The 23,157-nt window shown below is 36.3% G+C and overlaps 1 protein-coding gene across 3 annotated transcripts in view; it reads left to right on the top strand.

Moving 5' to 3' along the window:
* The window catches only part of MDGA2 (MAM domain containing glycosylphosphatidylinositol anchor 2), an 838,509-nt gene that overhangs the window by 577,833 nt on the left and 237,519 nt on the right, over positions 1 to 23,157 (top strand). For all 3 annotated transcript variants that reach the window (XM_053595463.1, XM_053595464.1, XM_053595465.1), the window contains one exon: positions 13,854 to 14,147. In XM_053595463.1, the coding sequence (XP_053451438.1) occupies positions 13,854 to 14,147 (294 nt within the window). The remainder of the gene's footprint in view (positions 1 to 13,853; positions 14,148 to 23,157) is intronic.

Genomic DNA, 23,157 nt, shown 5'->3' on the forward strand with positions numbered 1-23,157 from the left:
TATTAGGTTCATTACTTATATAATTACGATAATACTTCAAATTTGTATGTTCACAGTTGACATTGCCTACCTACCACTAGCAGTTGGTGAACAGAGAAATAAATTGAAGTATCCACAGTACTTGGATTCGTAGACTTAACAGTTTGATCACCATTTTGTTCCACATGGTACCAAAAACTCTAGAACACTAATTTCCTACCATTAGAGAGAACAGTTATTACAGTGATTTAACTTGTATGTGGCATCTTTAAATTTCATTTAACAGTTCAGAGTTCTGTTTTGTTTTTTGAGACAGAGTCTCACTAGGTCACCCTGGGTAGAGTGCCATAGCGTCACAGCTCACAGCAACCACAAACTGGACTACAGGCGCCACCACAGTGCCTGACTATTTTTTGTTGTTGTTGCAGTTGTCATTGTTTAGCCAGCTGGGGGCCAGGTTCGAACGTGCCAGCCTTGGTGTTTGTGGCTGGCACCGTAACCCCTGTGCTACAGGCACCGAGCCAACAGTTGGGAGTTCTTAAAGCTACTTCTTTCAAGAGTTCCAAAATAGAAACTAGAACTATGAGTAGAATAAAGAACTTTTCCCAAAAAAATCCACCTAAAAATAAACATCTTTTTAATGTTAAAAGGACTTCATTCATTTTCATTATCTTTTCATTTTTCAACCTTCATAGTATTTATCTGAGAGGTTTGAAAAAGAAATTGAAAAACTTTAGAAAAACCATTAAATTGGGATTTTGATGGTGCCACCGTGGAATATGCATTCTACATATCTATTTTTAAATTAATAAAAATAAACGATTTGGGGGGCATGTCCACAGATAACTTATTTCATAATATATTTTAAAAGACTCATAAATATCTTAATTATTAGCATAATTAATAACAGAGAATACTTGTAGATTACATAGTACCTTTCGTTTTGTAAAGAAGGAAATGAGACCAAAAAGCTTACTTTGTTCACTTCCTATAGCTATATCCTGACTGAAGCGTAAAATCTCAGTTTCAAAATTCCATACAAGAGCTTAAATTAAATGGGTAGTTCCCCTTACTAGTTTAGACAATTCAAGCTTGCAGGACAAGGTCACTGTAGGCAGGTGCTGAAATAGTGTAGAAGCATTTCAGTAGCTGTCTGGTTGAATCATGTGACCACATACTTGTTGGGGCACAAGATTTTCAAGACTATCTTTCCAAAGAGTATTAGGATATTAGGTTCCACTTGCCAGTCTTAAAAGTTGGGAGAGATCTCACCTATAACCAATGCAAATACCTATAACGGTATTAATTTTTCCAAAGACGACCATTTTCAACATCCTGCTAGATTAAAATTCCTTGAATGCAGCTCAAGAAAATAATAATACATGTCTCATTCTAGCTGCTGAAAAACAATAGACCCATGGTATGAGTCTTCATATTGCACTTAACTGCAGCAGGAGTGTGTACTCCTGAGTAGCATAACTACAGTGTTAACAGAATGCCTGAAATATACATTAACAAGTGCAGTACACAATGGAGATAGCATTGTTTATGGTATTTTTAAAAAACGTTCATTGTAGCATAACAAAAACTGAAAAAAAATGCATTAATTGTAAGCATGCAGTTTAAATAATGAACACGCTCAATGTAAGTAACAAAATCATTATTACAGGCAAAGTTTTACAGACCATCTAGCATAGGGTACATACTTATATACACACATACACACTCAGAAACATCTAAAGTGTTTGGAATATTAATTACGTTCTAGTCGCGAGGCTAAGCACTTTACAATTTACAATTGGCACTTTGCAGTTGGCACCACCCTGGACACCATTAATCCAGGTGTTGTGATCACACTCACTTTACCTAAGAGACACTTGGGCTTTGGAAAGCATAGTAACTATTGGGGGCCTCAGGTTACTAAGCAGTGACAGGTGCTGTGCAGAGGTCAGTGCTGCAGAACCTCGGTTGTTTACACCAAATGCACAGTCTTCAGCGGAATGGGCTCAAGTAATGTGATCTCAGGCTCCAGAGATACACTGTGAGGATTGTATTTCTGTTGAGTGAATCCATCTCAGAAACCTCAAATCACATTATGTCTGCCTTTTGACCTCTTTGACTATAGAAGTGGAGCCTGAGATGTCCTCTTGAGTAAAAGTCAGGATAAGAAGATGCTTAAGATCCAGACCTAAAACTTTAGAAAAGGGTAGAGAACCCTGGTTTGCGAGGGAGGGGGAAGAATTGACAAGAGCTCGCTCATCTTGAGTCCCTGAGGATGTGTAAAGGAATCAGAACTTCCCCAATTTTATAGAAGTTCTATGAGCAATAATGACACAAATAAAAAAAAAAGTACAACAGTAAAAAAAATGCACACTATTTATATAGTTTGACACTGTATCAGGTTTTATAAATAATCTAGGAATGGTTTAAAGTAGATGGGAGGGCCATGTACACACACCTGTAGTCCTAACATTCCAGGACACTGAGGTGAGGCTCCCTTGAGGTCATGAGTTCCAGACCAGCCTGACAAGAGTGAGATCCCGTTTCTACTAAAACTAGAAAAATTAGCCAGGAGTGGTGCGGGGTGCCTGAGGTCCCCCAATAGTTTTGCTGAGGTAGGAAGTCCCAGCTGAGGTAGGAAGATTGCTTGAGTCCTGGAGTTTGATGTTCCTGTGCTCTAGCCTGGGCAGTAGAGTGAGACTCTGTCCAAAAAAAAAAAAAAAATGTATATATATATATATACATATGAGGAAAAACATAAGTTATGTACAAATACTGTGCCATTTTGTAAAAGGGATTTGAAAATCCACAGATTTTGGTATCTGTAGAGGCCTTGAAAACAATTCCTCACTCTCCACCCATGAATACCTAGGAAGAACTGTATGCCGCTAATTTAAATATGTGAAGAAAAAAATAACAAAGTGACAGGTCATTTAAATGTCTGTGCTAAAAAGCATTTAGCATGAATTACAGTCCACTATAAATGAAAAATAGGCAGTCCACTCTTGCCAAGTCAGTCTAAATAATACTTGTAAGCAAAATACATTTATTTAGTTGGCATTTAAATAGAAATGTCCTTCCTTGGGAATAACATGCAGTGTATTGATAAAACCCTATTAATGAAATGATACTAAACTTTGTTCACATTCACATATTAACTCAGAATGAGTTATGTATCATTCCAATCAATGACATTATATAAGTTGTTATGTGGTTTTAAAATTAGGCTCATATTTTTATCATAGCATTTCCACAGACTAACAGAATGGATCATAAAGCTCACTCATGCGGCCGTAGAATATTTGTTAATAAAGCCCACATATGTTATAAGAAAACCCTGCTCCTGTCTTTTAACTGACTAGTTTATCTATTAACCGATGTGTTAATTAAACCTTGTTTGCTCTAAAGAACAGGTGAGCGCGGTCTGATAGTGGGACATTGTGTTCACTGGTTATTTCATTTGCTCTTGACAAAGCACAAAAGAGCCAGCTTCATTGTATATCCATATGTTTATCAAGGTGGCAGTGTTGTCTTTTTCCATAGGATAAGGCATACTCAGTGGTACACGATTGGTGCTGTGATTACGGAATTTGTAAACCACAGGCGAGAGTGATCATTTATAAGAGGCCTAACAATGTCACATGGGTTCTACAAGGAGACAAACGGCCTTTTTGTTGTAGAAGTAAATCGATTTCTTTTAAGCCTTCTGCACGAAAGAGTTTATCACAGTGAGCAACGGTTGCTCTAGAAAGCAAAATAATCTGTGAGTTGCTTTAAATTTTCTTTCTTTTCTGATGCTTTCATAATTTTCTTTCTTCTCTGATGCTTTCATAATAAATTTTCTTTCTAATTCTGATGCATTTGATATATAATTTATAGCTTATCTTCCTTTTAATTTAGAATTCCTTTATCCACAGGAAAGCAGTCACATAATTAACATGATCAGCAGCTCCTTTTAACTTCCTAGCCCCTGGTTTTCATGGCAACACCCTGACCTTTGCAAAAATGGACAGCACTGACATTTTGCTATCCTCGTAAGGGAGGAATAGATGTATTTAGGGATGTCCAAACCTCATTACTTCCCAGGAATGGAATGAGAGCTAGGATAGCTGTGTTATGTACCAATTTATGATAATAAGCAAACATATATATCAAATTATTATGCCTAATGGGAAACAAGTGTAACCTTCTTTCCTTGAATAGCCTTCGCGAATGCCTTTACCTATTCAGTTTAGAAAGATTCATTACTACTCTTTCTAAAATGTCATTTTCTCCAAATATTGTCTTCACCTAAAATGCTTACATAGCTCCTGGGCAACTAACAATGGCAATTAAACTTATTGTATATACAAATATATTTATGCATTCTAATTATGCAAAGATATGTTTTCTCTGTGTATATCCATCCTCAGTATTTTGAGACATTATAGATAGAAATAAAACAAAATTGATGTCCTCAGTAGAGAAATCTGTGCATAATAATATAGTTTTCAATATCACACAACTCAAGGGCAGTGATGAGAAAACATAATAATAACGGCATGTATTGCACATGTAGGATATACGATACCTTATGCTTAAGATCTTATTATGTAAAAAAAAATGTAAAGTTGACACTATTATGCTAACTTTGAGTGAACTGACAGATGGGGGCCAGGTGACTTCCCAAGGTTACCCTGCTAGAAGGTGATAGGGGTAGGCAGCCCGACCAGAGCCTTGTTCTTTAAATTGCAAAACTCTAATTGCTTTACAGTTCAGAAGGCACTCTCATGTGCATTGCCTATTGTATCTGTAAATTCCCATTGAATTCTTTTTATCAGCCTAATTCATAGATAAAAACAAACAGAAATAAAGACAGTCCTTTGACCCTGACTGCAAATTAATTTTCCAATCTTATATACCTACACTTGTCCAAACTCTGTTTATTTTTTTAAAAGTCCTTTAATTTAGAAATTAATTGTAATTGCTGGCTAAGAAGCCTCCATATTTATCAGTTTCCATAATACGTAGTGTAATTTCGAAGGCTGTGAATGACCTAACTTAATCTCTCTTACCACCAGTCTCAAGCCTATTAAAGGGCTCAAAAGTGTGTACTGAGATAAAGTTGCTTAGGATACAAATTTTAATATATATGTGGTGTGTTTTTGTTACTACTAGAGTGATTACTATTAAAGGAAGATTATTTATACACACATATAAATGCATTTGTATAAACATGACAACATTTTTTTAAAGCATCTAGGTAACGGTGCAAATATGTTTATAGACTATAAGAATTATAGGAATTTGGTGATTTTAGTTAACTTTTAGCTATAGGACTGTCTCTTGCCTGTTATCTTTAGATTGTATAACATACCATTTATGTATTCTAATTGGTATGTATACCATTTAGAAAGCAGTATTCAACGTTTAAAGTTAAAATTTTTAATCAACTTCGTATACTCAAATAACTATAATTTTCCAGATTGATTCTGCACTTCTTTTTAAAACATACCAAACGTGAAATGAAATTTGATTAAGAGAGTTAAGTTGAGGAATTGGTCCCGAGTACTCAGAAATGTTCATAGGTTGATTATTTCTTCATCTAAGACCTACTCATTTCTTAATTAAATACCATACTGTTTATTCAATGTTTTGTCTCTTACGGTTCCCCATTCATAGTATAGAAAAGAAGCAGCCACTTCTTTGGTAAAGTCCATATTTATTCCAACAGTCTCAGTCTAATCCATATTCCTTGCTTGCTAAAATTTTAACAGAATTTGAGTCACAAGGAAGCTTAAATATCTTGCTTTTATTTCTTTACTTGATTATCTCAGGAAAAAAACCTCCATATGTGAGACTTTACACAATCGATCAATGATCACCATTCATTTATGTCTTTCAGGAGGTCAAAGAAAGAAAAACATGGTGTGCTTTGTACAAAGAGCTTGGTGGAGAGTCCCTGTTAATAGAGATTTATTTAAATAATCTTAGAGAGTAGTCTTTTGTGAGCACAGGCTAGATATCCAAATTATGTTGAAGATCATAAAAATTCAGAGTATTTGAAAACTTAGGCAAACTAGTGTGTAAGCTATCTCTGCCTAAGTCACATTTACTTATCTGTTCATGAGGCGGCAACAACACCAGTGTTTACTCACAGCCAGGCCTGTAGCCTGAGTAGCAGGGAGAATACGAATGCCACACAGAGAATGATTTTCTATTTTGTTCTTTCATCTTACACTTTGTGTTCTATCAAATCCCTCAGAGACTATTCTTGTGCCATAGCAACACCTGCTGGGAGAGGGAAGTTGGAACAGCCACAGCCCTCACCTGCCAGCCCTGTTTTGCACTGCATGTCCCCCGTCCTCCATGCTAAACCCTTTAGAGTGGCTCCCTTCCAGGAGCCTGCCTCTCCCCGTATGTTGCACGTTGCTAACAATGCCATTCTAATAAGATTTCCTCAACTCGCTGCAAAATAGGCATTGTGTATGTGTGTGTAGGCATGGATATTTTTGCTTAGACTTTCTAAATGCAAATTCTGTGATATTTTAACCTGTGATTTTTCTTTTAAATGTGGGCTTCTTTCCTATTCTATTGGTAGTATTATAAAACATTGTCAAAACTTTTTTTGATAGCATCTCATGATTTATTATGGATGAGGTTCCAAAAAGTGTATATCAGTGGGGGGAAAAGGCATTTTTTATATACAGAGCTGTATTACGCTTATTTATATCATGGACAAAAACAGTAGGCATATCATCTGGTGTGAACATATATTTTTTTTTAAAAGGCACATCATCTGGTGTGAACATTTATTTTTCATGTATGATTTACCCATGGGATTATAAATAAGACAAGTCTTAGAATATGGTGGTCCCACATGGAAATTCTATTGTAGAGCTGACCAGCCTTTTCTTTATTGCTAATCGAGAAAAGTCACAGAATAGATAAGAACTTAATACAACCAGATGCTTCCGACATTTTAGTGTATTCATTTTTACCTCTTTGTATCTTTACTGTATCTGAACCAAGTGCTAAGATTATAAACATCTATTGTTTTCCTGTGAATTATAAAAATTAAAAATAGATGAGAATTCATGTGTGAAAAATGATCTTGAATTTATATGGTTTATAATTGAGCCTAGGATAATCAAGAGGTGATTATTCATCAATAGTTGTTTTTTTTTTTTTTACTTTGGTTGCTTAGTAACCTTGATTGGTGCTCCATCAATCAATTAAGACTTTATTAAGGATCTCTAAAATACTTTAAAATGTCACATGATGTGGGAGTTACCGAGGAACTAAAAAACCTCTGGTGCTGCCATCTGGACATCATAGGCACAGACGTAAAGAAGTGTACATTGTGTCATGACACATGTTCATACTGGAGTAAATTGGACATGGTCTAAGCAGTGTCACGGAAGATGAACTAAAGATACAGATGTCGAGAAAGACTAAGAAGAACAGGAAACTTAAATGGGGCCTTAGAGAATGAAAAACCATTGGATATTAGGGGTGTCACAGCCGCTCCCAGGGAGAAGGGAGGAAGGTGAGAAGCTGGGCTAAGCCAGGGTGTTAAGCAGACTGGAAGACCTGTCCCAGTTAACAGAGAGCTTTTCACAGAAGCACTGTGGTTTAATAAAGATTGTCAGGTAAGATGTAAAATAAGCAATAGGATTTAGACCTTTCCCTTCTGGAAAATGGTGAGCCACTATAGGTAATTGAATGATACAGTGACATAAATTTCAAAAGGAATAATTCATAAATGGTAAATATGACTTTTTAGAAGGAGAAATAGACCTGAGTCAATCAAATTTTAGTAATTAATTTATAAGAGAAAGGTAATCCAGAAGGAAGTGCAACACTGCAATATAATATTACATTTACCATTGGCTTGGAGAAGGTCTGTGTATTCTAAAACAACTATGTTGTTTGCATATAACACATTTTGTGAATCCACTCATGAATTAATGGTCTCTTGGGTTGATTCCCCATCTTACTGGAAGGTTTACTGCAGCACAATTCAGTCTTAACTGTTTTATATCTGTTTATATCTGGTTAGTCTGAGAATTCTTGAATTCTGGCTTATAGGGGTACTTTCATAAACATAAAATTTCTTTGAAGTCTTATTTATGTGTTTATATTTTTGGTATAGATTATTCCTTTACTCTAGAATACACATACCTGTTGTAAACTATTTCCCCCTCAAATTCAAGCACAATTAAATTAGTGCCATGCTAATATTAGAATTCTTGAATAGATGAATGTGGTTATCTCCCTGGAGAAAATTGTACTTACTACTTAGTTTCTCATGATTTTCATATTAAAAGAATATATTTTTGTTTTAATATTATATACCATGAAAAGCCTATTTTGCTGTCTTTGTTTCAGATAGCTGATATATCCTCCCAGAGTTCCAGGGAACTAAGCCCTCCCCGCATGCATCCTTTTGAGTAAGGAAAATGAGCCAATGTCCAAGTAAAGATGAAAGATTAAATTTCCTCAGCTTCCTTCCCAGTGAAGAAATAAAAATATTTTCTTTTTCTATACTCGGTTAATTTTAAAGTCTTCGATACAATTTTTAAAAAGTGGATAAAAAACAAGTTCGAGTTGTTTGTCTAATTATTACATGTGGAATGAGACACTGTGGAGTCACGTCAGGTTCTTCAAATTTCTCCACTTGTAGTGTCTTCCTCGGCAGCATTTCAGACAAGGAGCAGCTCAAAGTAAAGGCCATGTATAGATCATATGTCAAAGAATGCGTGTGTATTCTATTAAGAGGGCCTTTAAACAGCAAGTATATTGAATACATTTGCATGTCCAAGGTACTGACGTTTTAAGTTTTTGTGTTTAAATTTGACATTTTATTGATGTGAGACAAGATTTAAAAGAATAATTAGTAAAGACAGAAAAACCATCATGGTAAAATTAAACAGCATGTCTTCAAATTGCCTCTTTCCTCTGTGTGTGTGTGTTTTTTAAATTTAATCCACAGTTTATTATCCAAATCTTTAAGGAAAAAGAAAACTGGACAAAGCCTTTCTTGATTCTCTAACCTTTCTCAGACATCCCACACCTCTCAAGATCTATGTAAGAAATCCACCCTAACTTACCGTACTTTGTATTAGCTACTTGTATTAGTAATTGTTACCGTACTCTTAATATTGATCACTTTTTTCTAAAATGTGCATGACTTGTATTATGTTTATTTCTATTATCTGTTATATTCATAGCTTTTTACCTTTCTCCATTCCCACCCTCCTCCCCCCCTCCATTTCTTCTTCTCTTAATCCATTATTGGTGGATACTGACAATATAAAGATGGAACATCTATAAAGAATTCTCCCTTACGCTGACTTGATTAATTCACATCAATTAATTCACACTGTATCAAAGTATAGCAAATCTATACAACTATTATATAATCCATACTAATTAAAAATAAAAATTTAAGTCAATGTTATTGTGTATATTTGAAGATTACAACATATAGATAACAAAATGGTTATTATAGGGAAACGCATAAACCTATCTATCATACTTTGGCATATGAGAGAATTATCCACTTTTCGATATAAAAATTAGATACAACTGTTCATTCTGCACAGTAACCTATTTTACTTAATAATTATAGCTATTTATACTATTCACTAACATGCTCTTTTTACTTAATAATATAAAATCATTATTAATGAATATAGGTTTATTACATCATAATTTAAATAATCTATACTCTAGTCTGTTTTGTTCCAGGATTTACTTAACAAATCCATTAAGCTATTTTCAGTTTTGTTTAGTTAAAGTGGTAACATAGTAAGTGCTCACCCTGAGGGTTGTAGATTTCATGGCGACATGAATAAGGTTGTGTTGATGATACAGTGTGACAGGGTCGTAAGAAAGCTGGAAGAGTGAGATCGGTGACAGAGGCCACTCAGGGTGCTGTCACAAGAAGAGAAAATAATGACTTCTGCTGATACATCTGCCTGTGGAAATTAAAAGAAATAGGCAGATGTGAGACACACTTTTGATAAACAACAGGACTTGATGGCTGCTTGGAAGTGGTGGAGGAGAGGAAATGGTGAAACGAAGAACATTCTATGATTTTTAACTAGCAGATGGGACGTGTTGATCATTAACTACTAATCAAGTTTGGAAGTCTGAAAGAATTTTGTACTCTAAAAATAGGCTTCAATTAGAGGCTAGAAGAACCTTGGGATAAAGTGAGAATGTATATCATCATTATATAAAACATAGAGAAATACATGAGAACAAGATCTCTCAGTGAAATGGAATATTTATAGTAACAATTAAAAGAGTTGAGTGTATAATTCTAGGAGAAAGAAAACTCAGTGTGGACAGGAAGATGGAGAAGACCCATAAAGCTTCAAGGAGTCATAAGGTCTTTTTAGCCCTGAAAGTTATAGAGAAAGATTTAACTCTGACTTCAAGATTGAAAGTCTTATGGAAGAGACAAATATTAAACCATCTTTTTTTAGCTTTTACTATTTAGTAAAATTGAGCCTAATTTATCCAAAAATCTATCTTTAAGTTATCAAGATAGAAGCCGAGGTTTCAATTTCTGTAAATTTACTCAAGGGAGAACATTTATCTAAATAATTAAACAACATAAACAAATGTATAAAGGGAATTTTGAACTATTTAGCATGACAAACTTTTTAAAAAAACAATTAGAGATAGTTAAGGATCTATTTTCATTACAATGATCTAATAAAATCAGATTTTTTAAATATATATCATACTAAGTCAGAAAAAATGTTCATTTGACACCACTTCTCTTACTAACTTTTCACTATTCATTTTTTTTGTAATTAAAATGTCATAATCTTGAGGCTAACACAGTGCAAATTCTTAGTTCCAAAAACAGAGAAGTTAATACTCAGAGTGGTTATGCTTGGCCCAGGTGATGTGGTTGGAATATTTCAAGTAGTAAAACTCCATTCAATAATCTTTTAATTTATAATCTATCTTCATTTATTTCACACAGATTTATCAAAAGTTGGATACTTGGGTTTGTATAGCTTATACTCAGTTTTTTTTTAGTGGTACAAATATGTTTTATTATATCAACAACATATTCCACTAAGAACGTATCACTGTGCTCTACTTTATAAGATGGAATAGTGCTTTTTTTAAATTTTTATTTATTTTTTACTGTTAAATCATAGCTGTGTACATTAGTGCAATCAAGGGGTACAATGTGCTGTGACATTCATAAAAAATACTCTGATGTAGATGACTGATAGATCGATACACATAGTTATATAAGATAGATAAGACAATTGGCAAAAAATGTTTGCTACATTTCTCTCTTGACTCTTTCATCTGGTCCCTGAGTCAGTGGCCATGCCATGGGCTTGGATTCTGTCCATTTTGTCCATTGGAGCAGAGTGGTCATGAGCAGGAGAAGAGGAGTCCAGTGCTAACTTAAGGTCATTCATTCCAGGTACACTAACAGGAGCCTGCTTCAGGATTCATGCCTCTGTGTGGGCTACTTCTATAAACTGGCCTTGATTCAATTCTGTTCAAATAAAAGTATATCTCATATCTTATTCCCCTTAATTATTAAAATCTTTAACATTTGGTCCTAAGGATTATCAAGAAAATTCAATGAGAATGTAAAATCCCTGCTTGTACCTGACATGCAGGAGGGGTGTAATAAGTAGGTTAAATGTCGAGGTCATTGCCGCGCCTCTGCGCTGGTCCTGATGGTGGGTGAATAAACATCAGAGCTCCATCCCAGTCCTGTCGTCACAAGGTGCTGCTTAGAATTGCATCATGACTTTGTGTTTTACTTCAAAAAGGACAGATTGTTTGACTAAATCATCTAATTGTTTACATATACAAGAACAAATTACTTCCATCTAGGTTATGAAAAGGCAGCAATTTTGAAACAGACTTTGTTAAGGTCAATTCCTATTGTAGCCAGAATTTTTCTCTGCTGAGTCCTTGGTCTCAGAGATTTGAGGAATGAATCCACAGACCACTGAGGAAGTGAAAGAACAGATTTTATTGATAGATAGATACGTGAAAGAGGGTAACAGAACGTCTGGCAAGCAGAGGCAGGACCCAAGTGGGAAGCCCATGTGGGCCTTTTGTCTACAGGTTTATATAGTTTTTCCTATCCTGCGGATGGGGGGTTAGGGGAGATGCAACGTGTGTCTGGAATATGTGACAACCATTTGGCACCAGGGGTCTGTGCGCAAATTTTAAAACAACCATAGTTGGTCCACAATTACTGTGTGGTCCTTGCTCCAGACACTTCCCTGCACCAGGAGGGGTGGGAGGGTATGTTCCCTGTTCCAGAGAAGCAGCCCGAATTAGATACTGGTCAGTCTGCTTTTTTATGAGCTTGTTTCTGTCCAGAGAATGCAACCTGCAAAGGGCCTGTTTGTGCCTAGAGGTGGGGTCTGTGAAGGGACTGATTTCTGAGCCTACTTAGGCCAGATAATGGGTAGATGGGGGGGTCCCTCTCCAGCCTTGAGTGGGGGAACCCTGTATCACTATGATGTATATTAGTGTATCTACTTTAGCATGATGGTTAGTGTTTCAAATTTTCTAAATTCCAGCATGTTGTGCATTATATAACTAGTTTTTTTAAAACAAATAAATTAAGAAATTAAATGAAAAAGTTGAAAATATTGCATAGCAAGATCATTCTCATATCACCTTGGGCTTGAGATTTTTTTCTCTATGTAATAAAAGAAACTACTTTTCAATATTGGTTGAAAAATAATCTAATTATCTTTGAGTTTATACTTGAAAGTAGAGCTTAGTAATACTAGAAGGGAAAATAAAAATTTTTCCTCTTCATTCATTTGGAATACTTCTTCCAAAGGCACATAGGATATTTATCAGAAGGATAGAATTATTCATGTTTCTGGTTATTCATGCTTTTAGCATTTTATTTAGCTCATGTCTTTTTGACAGATATTCTACTGAATAAGTCCATTTGAGTTTACATATATTAATAATTTTATAAAACATAAAAAATTCCAACATTACGTGGAAATACTTATACAAAAAAACCACTGTGAAGTACTTCCTTCATATTAGTTGGTGTTTTTCCAAAATCCAAACACAAATGTATTTTAGCACAGTTAAGTAAGTTACAGTAAAGTTGATATTTCTTCTAAATATTCTCAGTAACATAAGAAATTGTCTTCTCTTGAGAAAATGCTATGTTTGTTGAAATACATTTGAAAATTTATTGATAATTAATTTATAGAAATAGTGACAATAGCATGGCAAGCTAGTTACAACGATTTCAGTCCATTTTAAAGTGAAATCATATGAAATTCAAATGTCACAAGCAATCAAGAGTCCCAAAGAGCCGGACATAGTATTCAGTTGTTTCATTCTGTTCCCTTGAGGCAGAAAACACTGGAAATATTAGCAACTTTGCAACTGTTTTAAACCAGTCAAGACTTGTGGTTTGAAATTAACAGTTTTCCCTTTTCCACTAATTGCACTTACCTCAGCTGCTAAGTCTGAACAGCTGCCTGCTGCCCTCAGCAAGCTAGATCACTTTTCTGTGAATTACAGGTGTTAAAGACCCAGTTGGTCCTGATAAGGTCGGTCATTGAGTAGACGGGTCATTACGTTGGCCATTCACTTTTCAGTTGAATTCCTTCCTGATTGTGCTAATGTTTGAAGCCCTCATTTAAGAGCCTTTGATGAAGGCATTTCAGAATTATCTTAAGTGAAAGTATATTTCATTTATTCCCAAGGTCTTTATTTATTTATTTACTTTTTTGTGATCTGAATTGTCACATTTCTTCAACCAGCAGAAATTGTTTCCTTATGATGTTCTGTGTCTGAATCATGTTTTACCCGTTTATACTAACCTAGAAAAATTTTCTTTTTCCCATTTCAAGTTCCACCCAATCTGACTGTTCCACAGGAAAAATCACCTTTGGTCACCAGAGAAGGAGACACGATAGAACTACAATGTCAAGTCACGGGGAAACCTAAACCCATCATTCTCTGGTCTAGAGCGGATAAAGAAGTGGCAATGCCCGATGGATCAATGCAAATGGAGAGTTATGATGGAACACTGAGGATTGTGAACGTGTCTAGGGAAATGTCAGGGATGTACAGATGTCAGACCAGCCAGTACAACGGATTTAACGTGAAGCCCAGGGAAGCCTTGGTGCAGCTCATTGTCCAGTGTAAGTAACTTGCCTTTCTGTGCGTTTCCATTTGGGGATGAGGGAAGGAAGGATTCCGTTATTCTACCGCGAAAGTAAGGTGATTAGAATGGGGTGTCGGATGAAATAGTTCTGTGTCATTACTACTCAATGTAAACTATACTTTCCTCTAAATCTGCTTATTACTTGAGCTTATACACATTAGAGAAAAGAGTTGTATTGGGGGGGACGTGTGTGTGTGTGTGTAGTGATTAAGATGGGGTTACCTGGTTGGTTAATGCCAAAAAATCAACAAGCCTAACGGTTTAAAACTGCCCATGTGTAATAAGACAAATTAGAGACGGGAAGTAATTGCTAATTCAGGTTATAATAACACTTCTGTTTTCACAGTTCATGTTTGTGCTTCAGGCAATAGCATGCCCTTTGCTCAAATTATTTACTTATTTCAGTGTGTTCCTGTGCTGAAATTGTGGGGATGTAATCAATGAAATGCTTCTTGCTTATCTGAAGGTGCAATAGTGGATTACATAATTATCTAGTAATATAGAGATAAGTCAGGCAGATCATAGGTGCGGAATTTTATCTGACTTATAATAACAAATAATTATTTAATTGTGAGAGTGCCTAAGATACATTTTTAACTATTTTTATTGAAATCACAGTTACAGTTCTATTAAAAAATTGCATACATCCTGGGCTTTATGTTTGCTTTTAGTATTAAAAGTACATAAATCTATAAATTTAAGGCTTATTAAAAATGTAACAGTGTTGTTAGTCTTGGGTTATTGGAGGATTCCCTAGAAATTGAGCTGCTCAATGGTGAAAATATTGCCGTATGAAAAGAAAAGTAAACACAGTCTGTCCAGTTGCTAGTAGTGCTGCTATAAATTTTAACTGATGTACTAGTTGTTAAATATATGGTCTAAATCCTTCAAAAAAAACAGATGAATCAGATGAAGCTATGCACTTCAGTGAACTTTGTTGTTTCCGTCAGTGATGCTCTGGTAACAAAAAATTGAAAATAGAATTTAGTCCAAAGTATCTATTTTTACATTAGACTTAAGGTTGCTGGCAGAATGAATGAATTGATTTTAAATTCGAAAGAATAATTAAAATATGAAAATATGATGCTTGGAACTTTCTAGCAACCAATGCATTTATGTGTGAGGTGGGAGTGGGGGTGGGAAGCGAGGCTCTGGGTGCTGCTTGGCCATTCTCTTTGCCTCTTCTGTGGAAACTCAGACGCTAGGGAGATGTGATTGGCCCTATAAATAGGCAATCTGATATTTAGAAACCAATGCCAACTAACTCAGCTGATTTGTAATTAAATGGGTTGTCAGTTGTTTCTCTGTATAATCAAATCCCGTACGACAGGTCAGAAGTCCTTCTTCTCACTGGCCTCTACACCTGGCAGGAATGGCATGGATGTGAGGTTCCTGTGGGGAACACAATAAAGAGAAAATGCTCCTCAACTTTCTAAAAGTAAGAGAGAACTGCTAGTGGCCACAGAGGAATGTGATAGAATTTAGACCCCTTCAGTCATGCTGGTAAGGAGGGGGCTCTGTGTCTTCTTCCACAAACCTCGAGTGTTCCTGAATAGCAGTGCTGTTAGTTCTCCCTGCTCACTCCTTTCTGGAGATGCTCCAGTGCAAACAAAAGCTACATAATCCAGAGGCTCTAGGGAACTTCAAGTTAAAGTTTCAAGAGTCGGAATCTCCAGTCTCCATAAAATATACTTCAGAATTCTTTTGGTCACCTAAATTTCATATTTTGTGTTTTTCTCAGATTTTTAATTGGTTCCCAGGAAACATGAAATTCAGCACATTGATTTTGGAATTCAACACTATAATGTGGAAAATGATAAATAATGCCACAATCATCTCTAGTGTAGCAGGGATATGAATGAGTAGAAATCACCAATAGGTTCACCAACCTTAAAATAACAAAATCCCGCCTGCATCTATTGGTGCTCTGGAATGCCACCTTGGGATGTGCAGGGGTATCATCTGTCACCGCTTCCTCTCAGGGACGAGCTTCCCTGCCTGACCCAGGGCAGCTGGGTTCCAGCAGTCTTACTACCCCCAGGTGACCATCCTATCTTGCCTTTCAAGGAACTCCCTCCCATATATTCCCAACTCTTCTGAAGAATCATGTTATATTCCTGAGTATTTACTAGGTACAAATAACTGGGAACAACTCCTGAATAAAGCAGAGGCTCATTTTTCAGGCATATGCTGTCTGTTGGCAGATCCAGCTTACGTGACTGTCTCAGGCTTATTTCTGCAAAACTAGTAATGCAGGAATCCTGGTAATATTTTAAAAATAATAACCATTGTAACATTGAGAGTTTATCTAAAATATAGAACTAACATATTGTTTACTCAACAGGGATAGCTATGCTATGTGTAAGAAATTAGACTCTAGAGTGCTGAGGTTATTTCATCCATACATCACGTATCTGCACGTGTAGTGTGGGTTCAGAGCATGCTCAGCAATTACCTTCATCTTTACAGCTAATAAAGTATACTTTATAAGTTTTGTATTCCCTGAAGAATATATATTACCCTATATCTATTCATTAAGTTTTTTGAGTAAATAGAAATTTCAATAACAAACGGAATCCACACCTGTTTTTATTGTATAGATTTCAGTGATGTCTAAGGATTTGTTGTATATAGTTTAAGACCCCAAAATGGCCAAGTATATGGAGGGAGAAGGTGTTAAACTGTTCTAACTCTTAGAAAAACACCTTGGATTTTCACTCTATAGTTTATGATTTCTTTCTCAACGTGCTCATTGGCAAATTCCAGAACTTCCTATTTTACACACAGGCACACACATATGTATACATATTTTTTCCTGTTTTAGGATATAAAAGAATGAAAAAGAGGTGGCAATAATAAGTCACATAGAAAAAAATCCATTACGTGTGTATCTCCATGACACTTTTTTCTTTTTTGGTTTTACTTGTAACCAATTAAAAAATAACCAATCAACAGACTGAAGGAGCACAGAAGGAACTGTAGAGCGTGTCCAGCCATTGTTAACAGCATTGGTCATTACACGGCTGGATACTTTCTGGACAGCCCTCTTGTGTGGGACTTTGCTGAGTGCAGGTTAGGTTGTCTAAACCTAACTATAAATAGTACATACACTTTCATTTTATATAAATAAAGGGACAGTCCATTTGGTTTAATGTTCTAAATCTTCAAATAAGATTTATTCTTAGCTAATGTTGTGTTAAAAATGGAGCAGTAAGAATTTGTGGCTCAAGTGAGAGAGTGTGTGTGGGTCTATACGTTTGTGTGTAAATACACATACATATGTGTGTTTATACATGTGTGCATACATATATGAACTAGAGAGCTGTATTTTAAGGAAATGACCCACATGATTATGGGGCTGGAAATTTCAAATCTGCATGACAGGCTGGCCGGCTGGAGACCCAGGGAAAAGCTGATGTTGCAGATGAAGTCTGAGGGCACTGGGGCTGGAGACCTGTCAACGAACCCCAGTGAAGAGTTTTGGGTTCCCCTCCTCTCCAGGCTCAGTTACTTGTAGCACAGGAGGCCAATTACTGAGAGGAGGGTTGTCAAGGGAGAAAGGTGATTTATTGCAGAGAACACAGCTGGGAGGTGGACGGACTGGCTCGGATCTGCATCTGCCACCACGGACAGGGTTAAGGTTTTCTAGGGAGAAATGAATAATGCGTGACGTGACGGAGCGTCGGTCCCCAATTAGGTGGGGTGCCTGCTGAGGGAGGCAGGGGGCTGGCTTGTACCTGGCAGGGTCAGAGGCGGGAGGTCAGCCTGTCCCAGCAGGGAGGGGTGGGGGGCTGCGCGGTCATTCTGGCCATCTGTCCTTCAGTCTCTGTGCACTGGTGGTGGGGAGGAGGTCCCTCAGTGCAAGATTTGTTGTGGATGAGCTTACCATGACTTCCCTAAACAATTGGGTCGTGTAAGGACTTGGGATTATTTTGTTACTGCAAGGAGGGGCCACCATTTCTGGAAGGCAACTCAGAAGGGAAGGGATCAATGCAACAGAGAATTGGCAAGTTCCCATTGGCAAATGTGACTGGGGTGGGAACTTGAAACACAGGAGAACTGAACTACAAAAGGCTTTTTAGATCACGGAGCGGGTCATAGGCCAGAGAAGAGCCAGTGTCTAGCTGATCTTCACTCCTGCTGCTTGTTTTGCAAATGAACAACTGACTGCCCAGTCAGAGGAGACCCCTTGGTTACTGCACCAGCCTCGTACAACGTGAGTGGCGGGTTCGAACCCGGCCGGGCCAGCTAAACAACAATGACAACTGCAACAAAAAATAGCCGGGCATAGTGACAGGTACCTGTAGTCCCAGCTACTTGGGAGACTGAGGCAAGAGAATCGCTTGAGCCTGAGAGTTTGGGGTTGCTGTGAGCTATGACACAACAGCACTCTACCCAGGAGGACAAAGTGAGACTCTGTCTCAAAAAAAAAAAAAAAAAAAGTTTTGGCCCATTTAGGTGCCATGTGAAGAATATTACAGAGAAATAGGTCGTGCTGCTGTAGAAAGATGCATATACAGATATATAAAGAGAGAGATTAAATGCTCCTTTTTGTCTCTGAATCTATTCTGTTGAAATAAAAGTGGGTGTAAAGCTTTATGTGGACAGGTTGTCACTATGGCATTATTTGTAATGATAAGTACAAAAATATAGTAATAAAAATGCCCATTAATGAGAGACTGGTTAACTATACCATGTATACCCATAAAGAGGCTATCACACTATTGTTAAAAAAAATGAAGTAGATACAGGTGAAGGTTTGGAACAATCTCCAAAAAATAGTATTATATGAAAAAAGAAGAAATAAGAGAGTCTGCAACCCTTTGTGTGTGTGTGCATTATTTGTAAAGTTACATTTTAAAAAATAAACAGTGCTTAATAGCACATGGAGTCTGCAGTTCAGGGAGGTTTACTTTCCACTGTATACCCTTTTATGCTATTTGACTTTTGCAACCATGTGCACGCATAACATTTTTCAATGCAAAATGCCACTTTCTGAGCATCTATTAACCAGAGAGAGATCTATTTTTATCCTGTCAGAAGCTTGAATTTGGAATTTGGAAATTAATCAGTTCCCTATCCTTGACCCTATCAGCAAGGCTAATATTCTACCAATTTCCTTATGTTTTATTTGAAGGAGGATAGTTTGCACAATGGAAGGGAGTTGAGGATGAAAACAGATTATAAAATTAAAAACAGCATCCGAGGGTGACTTAGAAGTTAAGGATACCACAAGCAGAAACAGCCAAGGCTCAGTCTGCTAAACTATTCATCCTCACCTGTCTCTGAAGATGCCCAAGAATGCTGAATGTAATTTAGCTCAGGGACTAGCAAACCTGGCCGCATCAGAATCACCTGGGATACTTTCAAGTCTCCTGTTGTTATTATAGAGATAATAACTGCATTCACTTTCTAAGAAATTGAACCGTATAGAAGAAAATGTTTCCTGTTTATCTGCTGGGTTCCAGTCCAGAGATGACTGCTTTTCATTCTTTCACATTTTGAGTTTTTCCGATGATTAGCTTTAGACAGCGTTGATCGACTCTCTACAAAGAGAGATGAAAGATTTAGCATAGTTATGCTACCTCCTTTAACTACTTCTGATTTTTCCCAAAAGTGTATTCATTATATTATAATTTTTAAAATGATTTAGTGGTTTCCTCCATAACTTTAAATAATGTGCATGATCTTTATTTCCAGATCCATTAGTTACAGACAATATATATTGGTGCTCATCTCAGACACACTTTGTTTCCGCTCTGTCCCTGCCCCCACACTGCCTCTGACTTCTGTCAGCTCTGTTACTGGTGCTTTGTGAAGTTTGTAACAACTACTGACTGGATTTAAATCCCAGCTCCGCTGCTTGTTATTGAATGCCTCTGCGTCCTTGATTTCTTCATTCAACATAATATAACAATAGCTTCTTCATAGGGTTGATAATAACAGTATCTTCTCCCTTGGGTTGCTAGGAAGAAGAAGGGTTGCAGTAGTTGGCTATATTAAATTGCACATGACCTTTATGGTATTAAAGGTCATTTAATTCCACTTAAACTGAAATAAAAATCTCAAAGCAGTTAAAATAGTAACTGCTAAATAGTAACTGCTTTTTCATATTAAAGTTAGAAATAAAATAACAAAATTAAAAAGTAAAAGAAATTCTATTTTGCAACTTTAATGAAATCCTCAGAAAGCTTTATCCTCAGCTGGATACAAAAAAAAACAAGTCAAAGGGCAAAAGAGATGAAGAGGAATTTCACCAAGGATGGTGTAAAAATGGCCAACAGGCCGATGGAAATGTGTTCACCGTCATTAATATTAGGGAAACACAAATTAACAACACAATGAGATCTCACTGTGTCTATCAGAATGGCTAAACCTAGTGATAACAATACACGCTCAAGGAGATTTGGTGAAAGTGGATACGTTGTGGGTAGAAATGTAAAATGATGCAGCCACTCTGGACAAAATTTGGGATGTTTCTTTAAAACACTAAACATGCAAATACTATTATAACTCACCAATTGCAATCCTAAGCACTTAATCCAGATAAATGAAGACTTAAGTCCACAGAGAACCTGTACACAGGTTCACAGAAGCTTTTGTTCAAAATAGCTTTGTTTCTTAACTGGAAACACCCCCGATGTCCTAAAATGGGTGAACAGTTAAACAAGCTGTGGTCCATCCGCGCAATGGAATCCTACTCAGGAATAAAAGAGAATGAACTATTCATATAGGCAGCAACCTAGACTAGTCTCCAGAGGATAGGCTGAGTGGAAAACACCAGTCCTAAAAGGTCACATATTGTCAGATTGTATTAGATTATTTATATGCATTCTTTTTTCTTTTTTTTTTTTTTGAGACAGAGTCTCACTATGTCACTCTAGGTAGAATGCTGTGGTGTCACAGCTCACAGCAACCTCCAACTCTCGGGCTTAAGCAATTCTCTTGCATCAACCTCCCAAGTAGCTGGGACTACAGGCACCCACCACAACACCCAGCTATTTGTTGTTGTTGTTGTTGCTTAGGTGGCCCGGGCGGTTTCAAACCCACCACCCTCGGTGTACGTGACCGGTGCCGTAACCACTGTACTACGGGCGCTGAGCCAATATATGCACTCTTGAAATTATACAATTATAGAAGTGGAGAAGGTGTATTGCTTGTCATGGATTAGGGAGTGGACGGAATGAGAGGAAAGTAGATGTTGATATAAAAGGAATCCACATTTTAGTTGGTAAGAAATAATTTTATAATATCACTGGGAGACTTTGTAATATATTCTACTAGAATGCAGGTTTGGGAAAGCCTTTAGTTAAGCATTTGTCATATTTTAACATTAATAATTATTAAATGGAACTCAGAATTTATAATGTAGCATTTCCTTATTTTAACTAAATGGTCATTATAGTTCTTTTGTTGTTTGCATAGTTATTAGAAACATTAATCAGCTGAAACTTTAGGCAATGTTAATGTTTCTTAACCATCAATATTTTTCTTTTCTTCTATTCTACCCTTTCCCTCCTCCCTGTAGTTAAGATCTCCTCTTTTAAAAGAGGAATATGTTTACTTAAGATAGTATCCAGTTTGCTCTGTACAAAGTAAGTGGCTTAGATCATGATTTCAAGTAAACAGATATGTGTATCTTACTTCATTTCCCCATAGATTTACGTTACTCCTGAATATTTGAAAATCGAACTTCCCTAATGTACATTTTCCACAAAGTTTTTAAGACAATTTTACTTTAACTGAAGTACTCCTGCCATCCTAAGCATTTTTCTTTCTCTCTGTTTCTTCACACTTCAGAGAACGTAGCATGGTAGATAACCACCCAAGGGGCAGATAAACACCCAAGAGGTAGATAACCACCTAAGAGGTGGATAACCAGCCAAGGGTTAGGTAACTACCCAAGAGGTAGATAACTGCCCAAGGGGTAGATAACCAGCCAAGAGGTAGATAACCACCTAAGAGGTGGATAACCAGCCAAGGGGGGTCCACTTGGATATCACTCAAGAGATTGATAACCATCTAAGAGGTGGGTAACTACCCCGAAGATAGATAATCATTCAAGAGGTGGATAAGAGGTGGATAACCACCCAGGAGGTAGATAACCATCTATGAAAACTGGCCAAGAAAATAGAAAGAAGCTCTCCTTCTTTTAAGGACTTAGTGCAGAGCATGGACAATAATATATTTAGATAGAGCAATTGGCTACACATTACCTAGAAAGAGAATCAGTTCATCAAGTATATAGCTCATGTAAATAAGTATATAATTTATTTTTCTATATTCAATTCTGCTGTCACTTTAAGGTAGGTACAACTATAATTTGATGTTTAGAACAAGATTATCTATTGAATGTTTTATGTTCAGTGTCTATGCAAAAAAATAATAAGGATAGGCATCAGCTAGTTTAACAGAATGATTAAAAGTAAAGCTCAACACAGCCAAGACTTATTTTTAATGACATAGCCATCTAGGTACTGCTGTCCAACCTATCCTAATTGTGTAAAAATGAATTCAAGGGAATGATCATATTATTTCCATAGTACATCAAGGGTATTTTCCCTCTTGAAACCCTTTAGATATGTGATTATGTTAAATGTGACTTAAATAAAAAAAAATGTACATGGCTCTTTTCCTGGGACTTTTTCTGCTCTCCTTCATCACTTATTTGCTTTGTGGAAACATAGTCTCTTGTTAGAAAAGTGAACATGTACACATATTTAAATATGTGTAACTATAAAAATTCTGTGCTTTTGTAATCTTTCTTAGTTAAGAGGAATTTATCTTTCTTTAAAAAATAAATCTATTCTTCGTAAATATAGAATTTAAGCATTTCACATATACTGTGATCTTTTCCCATAAAACGAAAAGTGGCAATAATAGATTATTAAAATAAATAACACATAAAGGTGAACAATAATATGTGATAGGAATATACCCATGACATTATCAATGTATTTTAAATAAACCATCAATAATATGTTTAG

Source organism: Nycticebus coucang, chromosome 6 (genome assembly GCF_027406575.1).
Source record: "Nycticebus coucang isolate mNycCou1 chromosome 6, mNycCou1.pri, whole genome shotgun sequence".
Taxonomy (NCBI): Eukaryota; Metazoa; Chordata; class Mammalia; order Primates; family Lorisidae; genus Nycticebus; species Nycticebus coucang.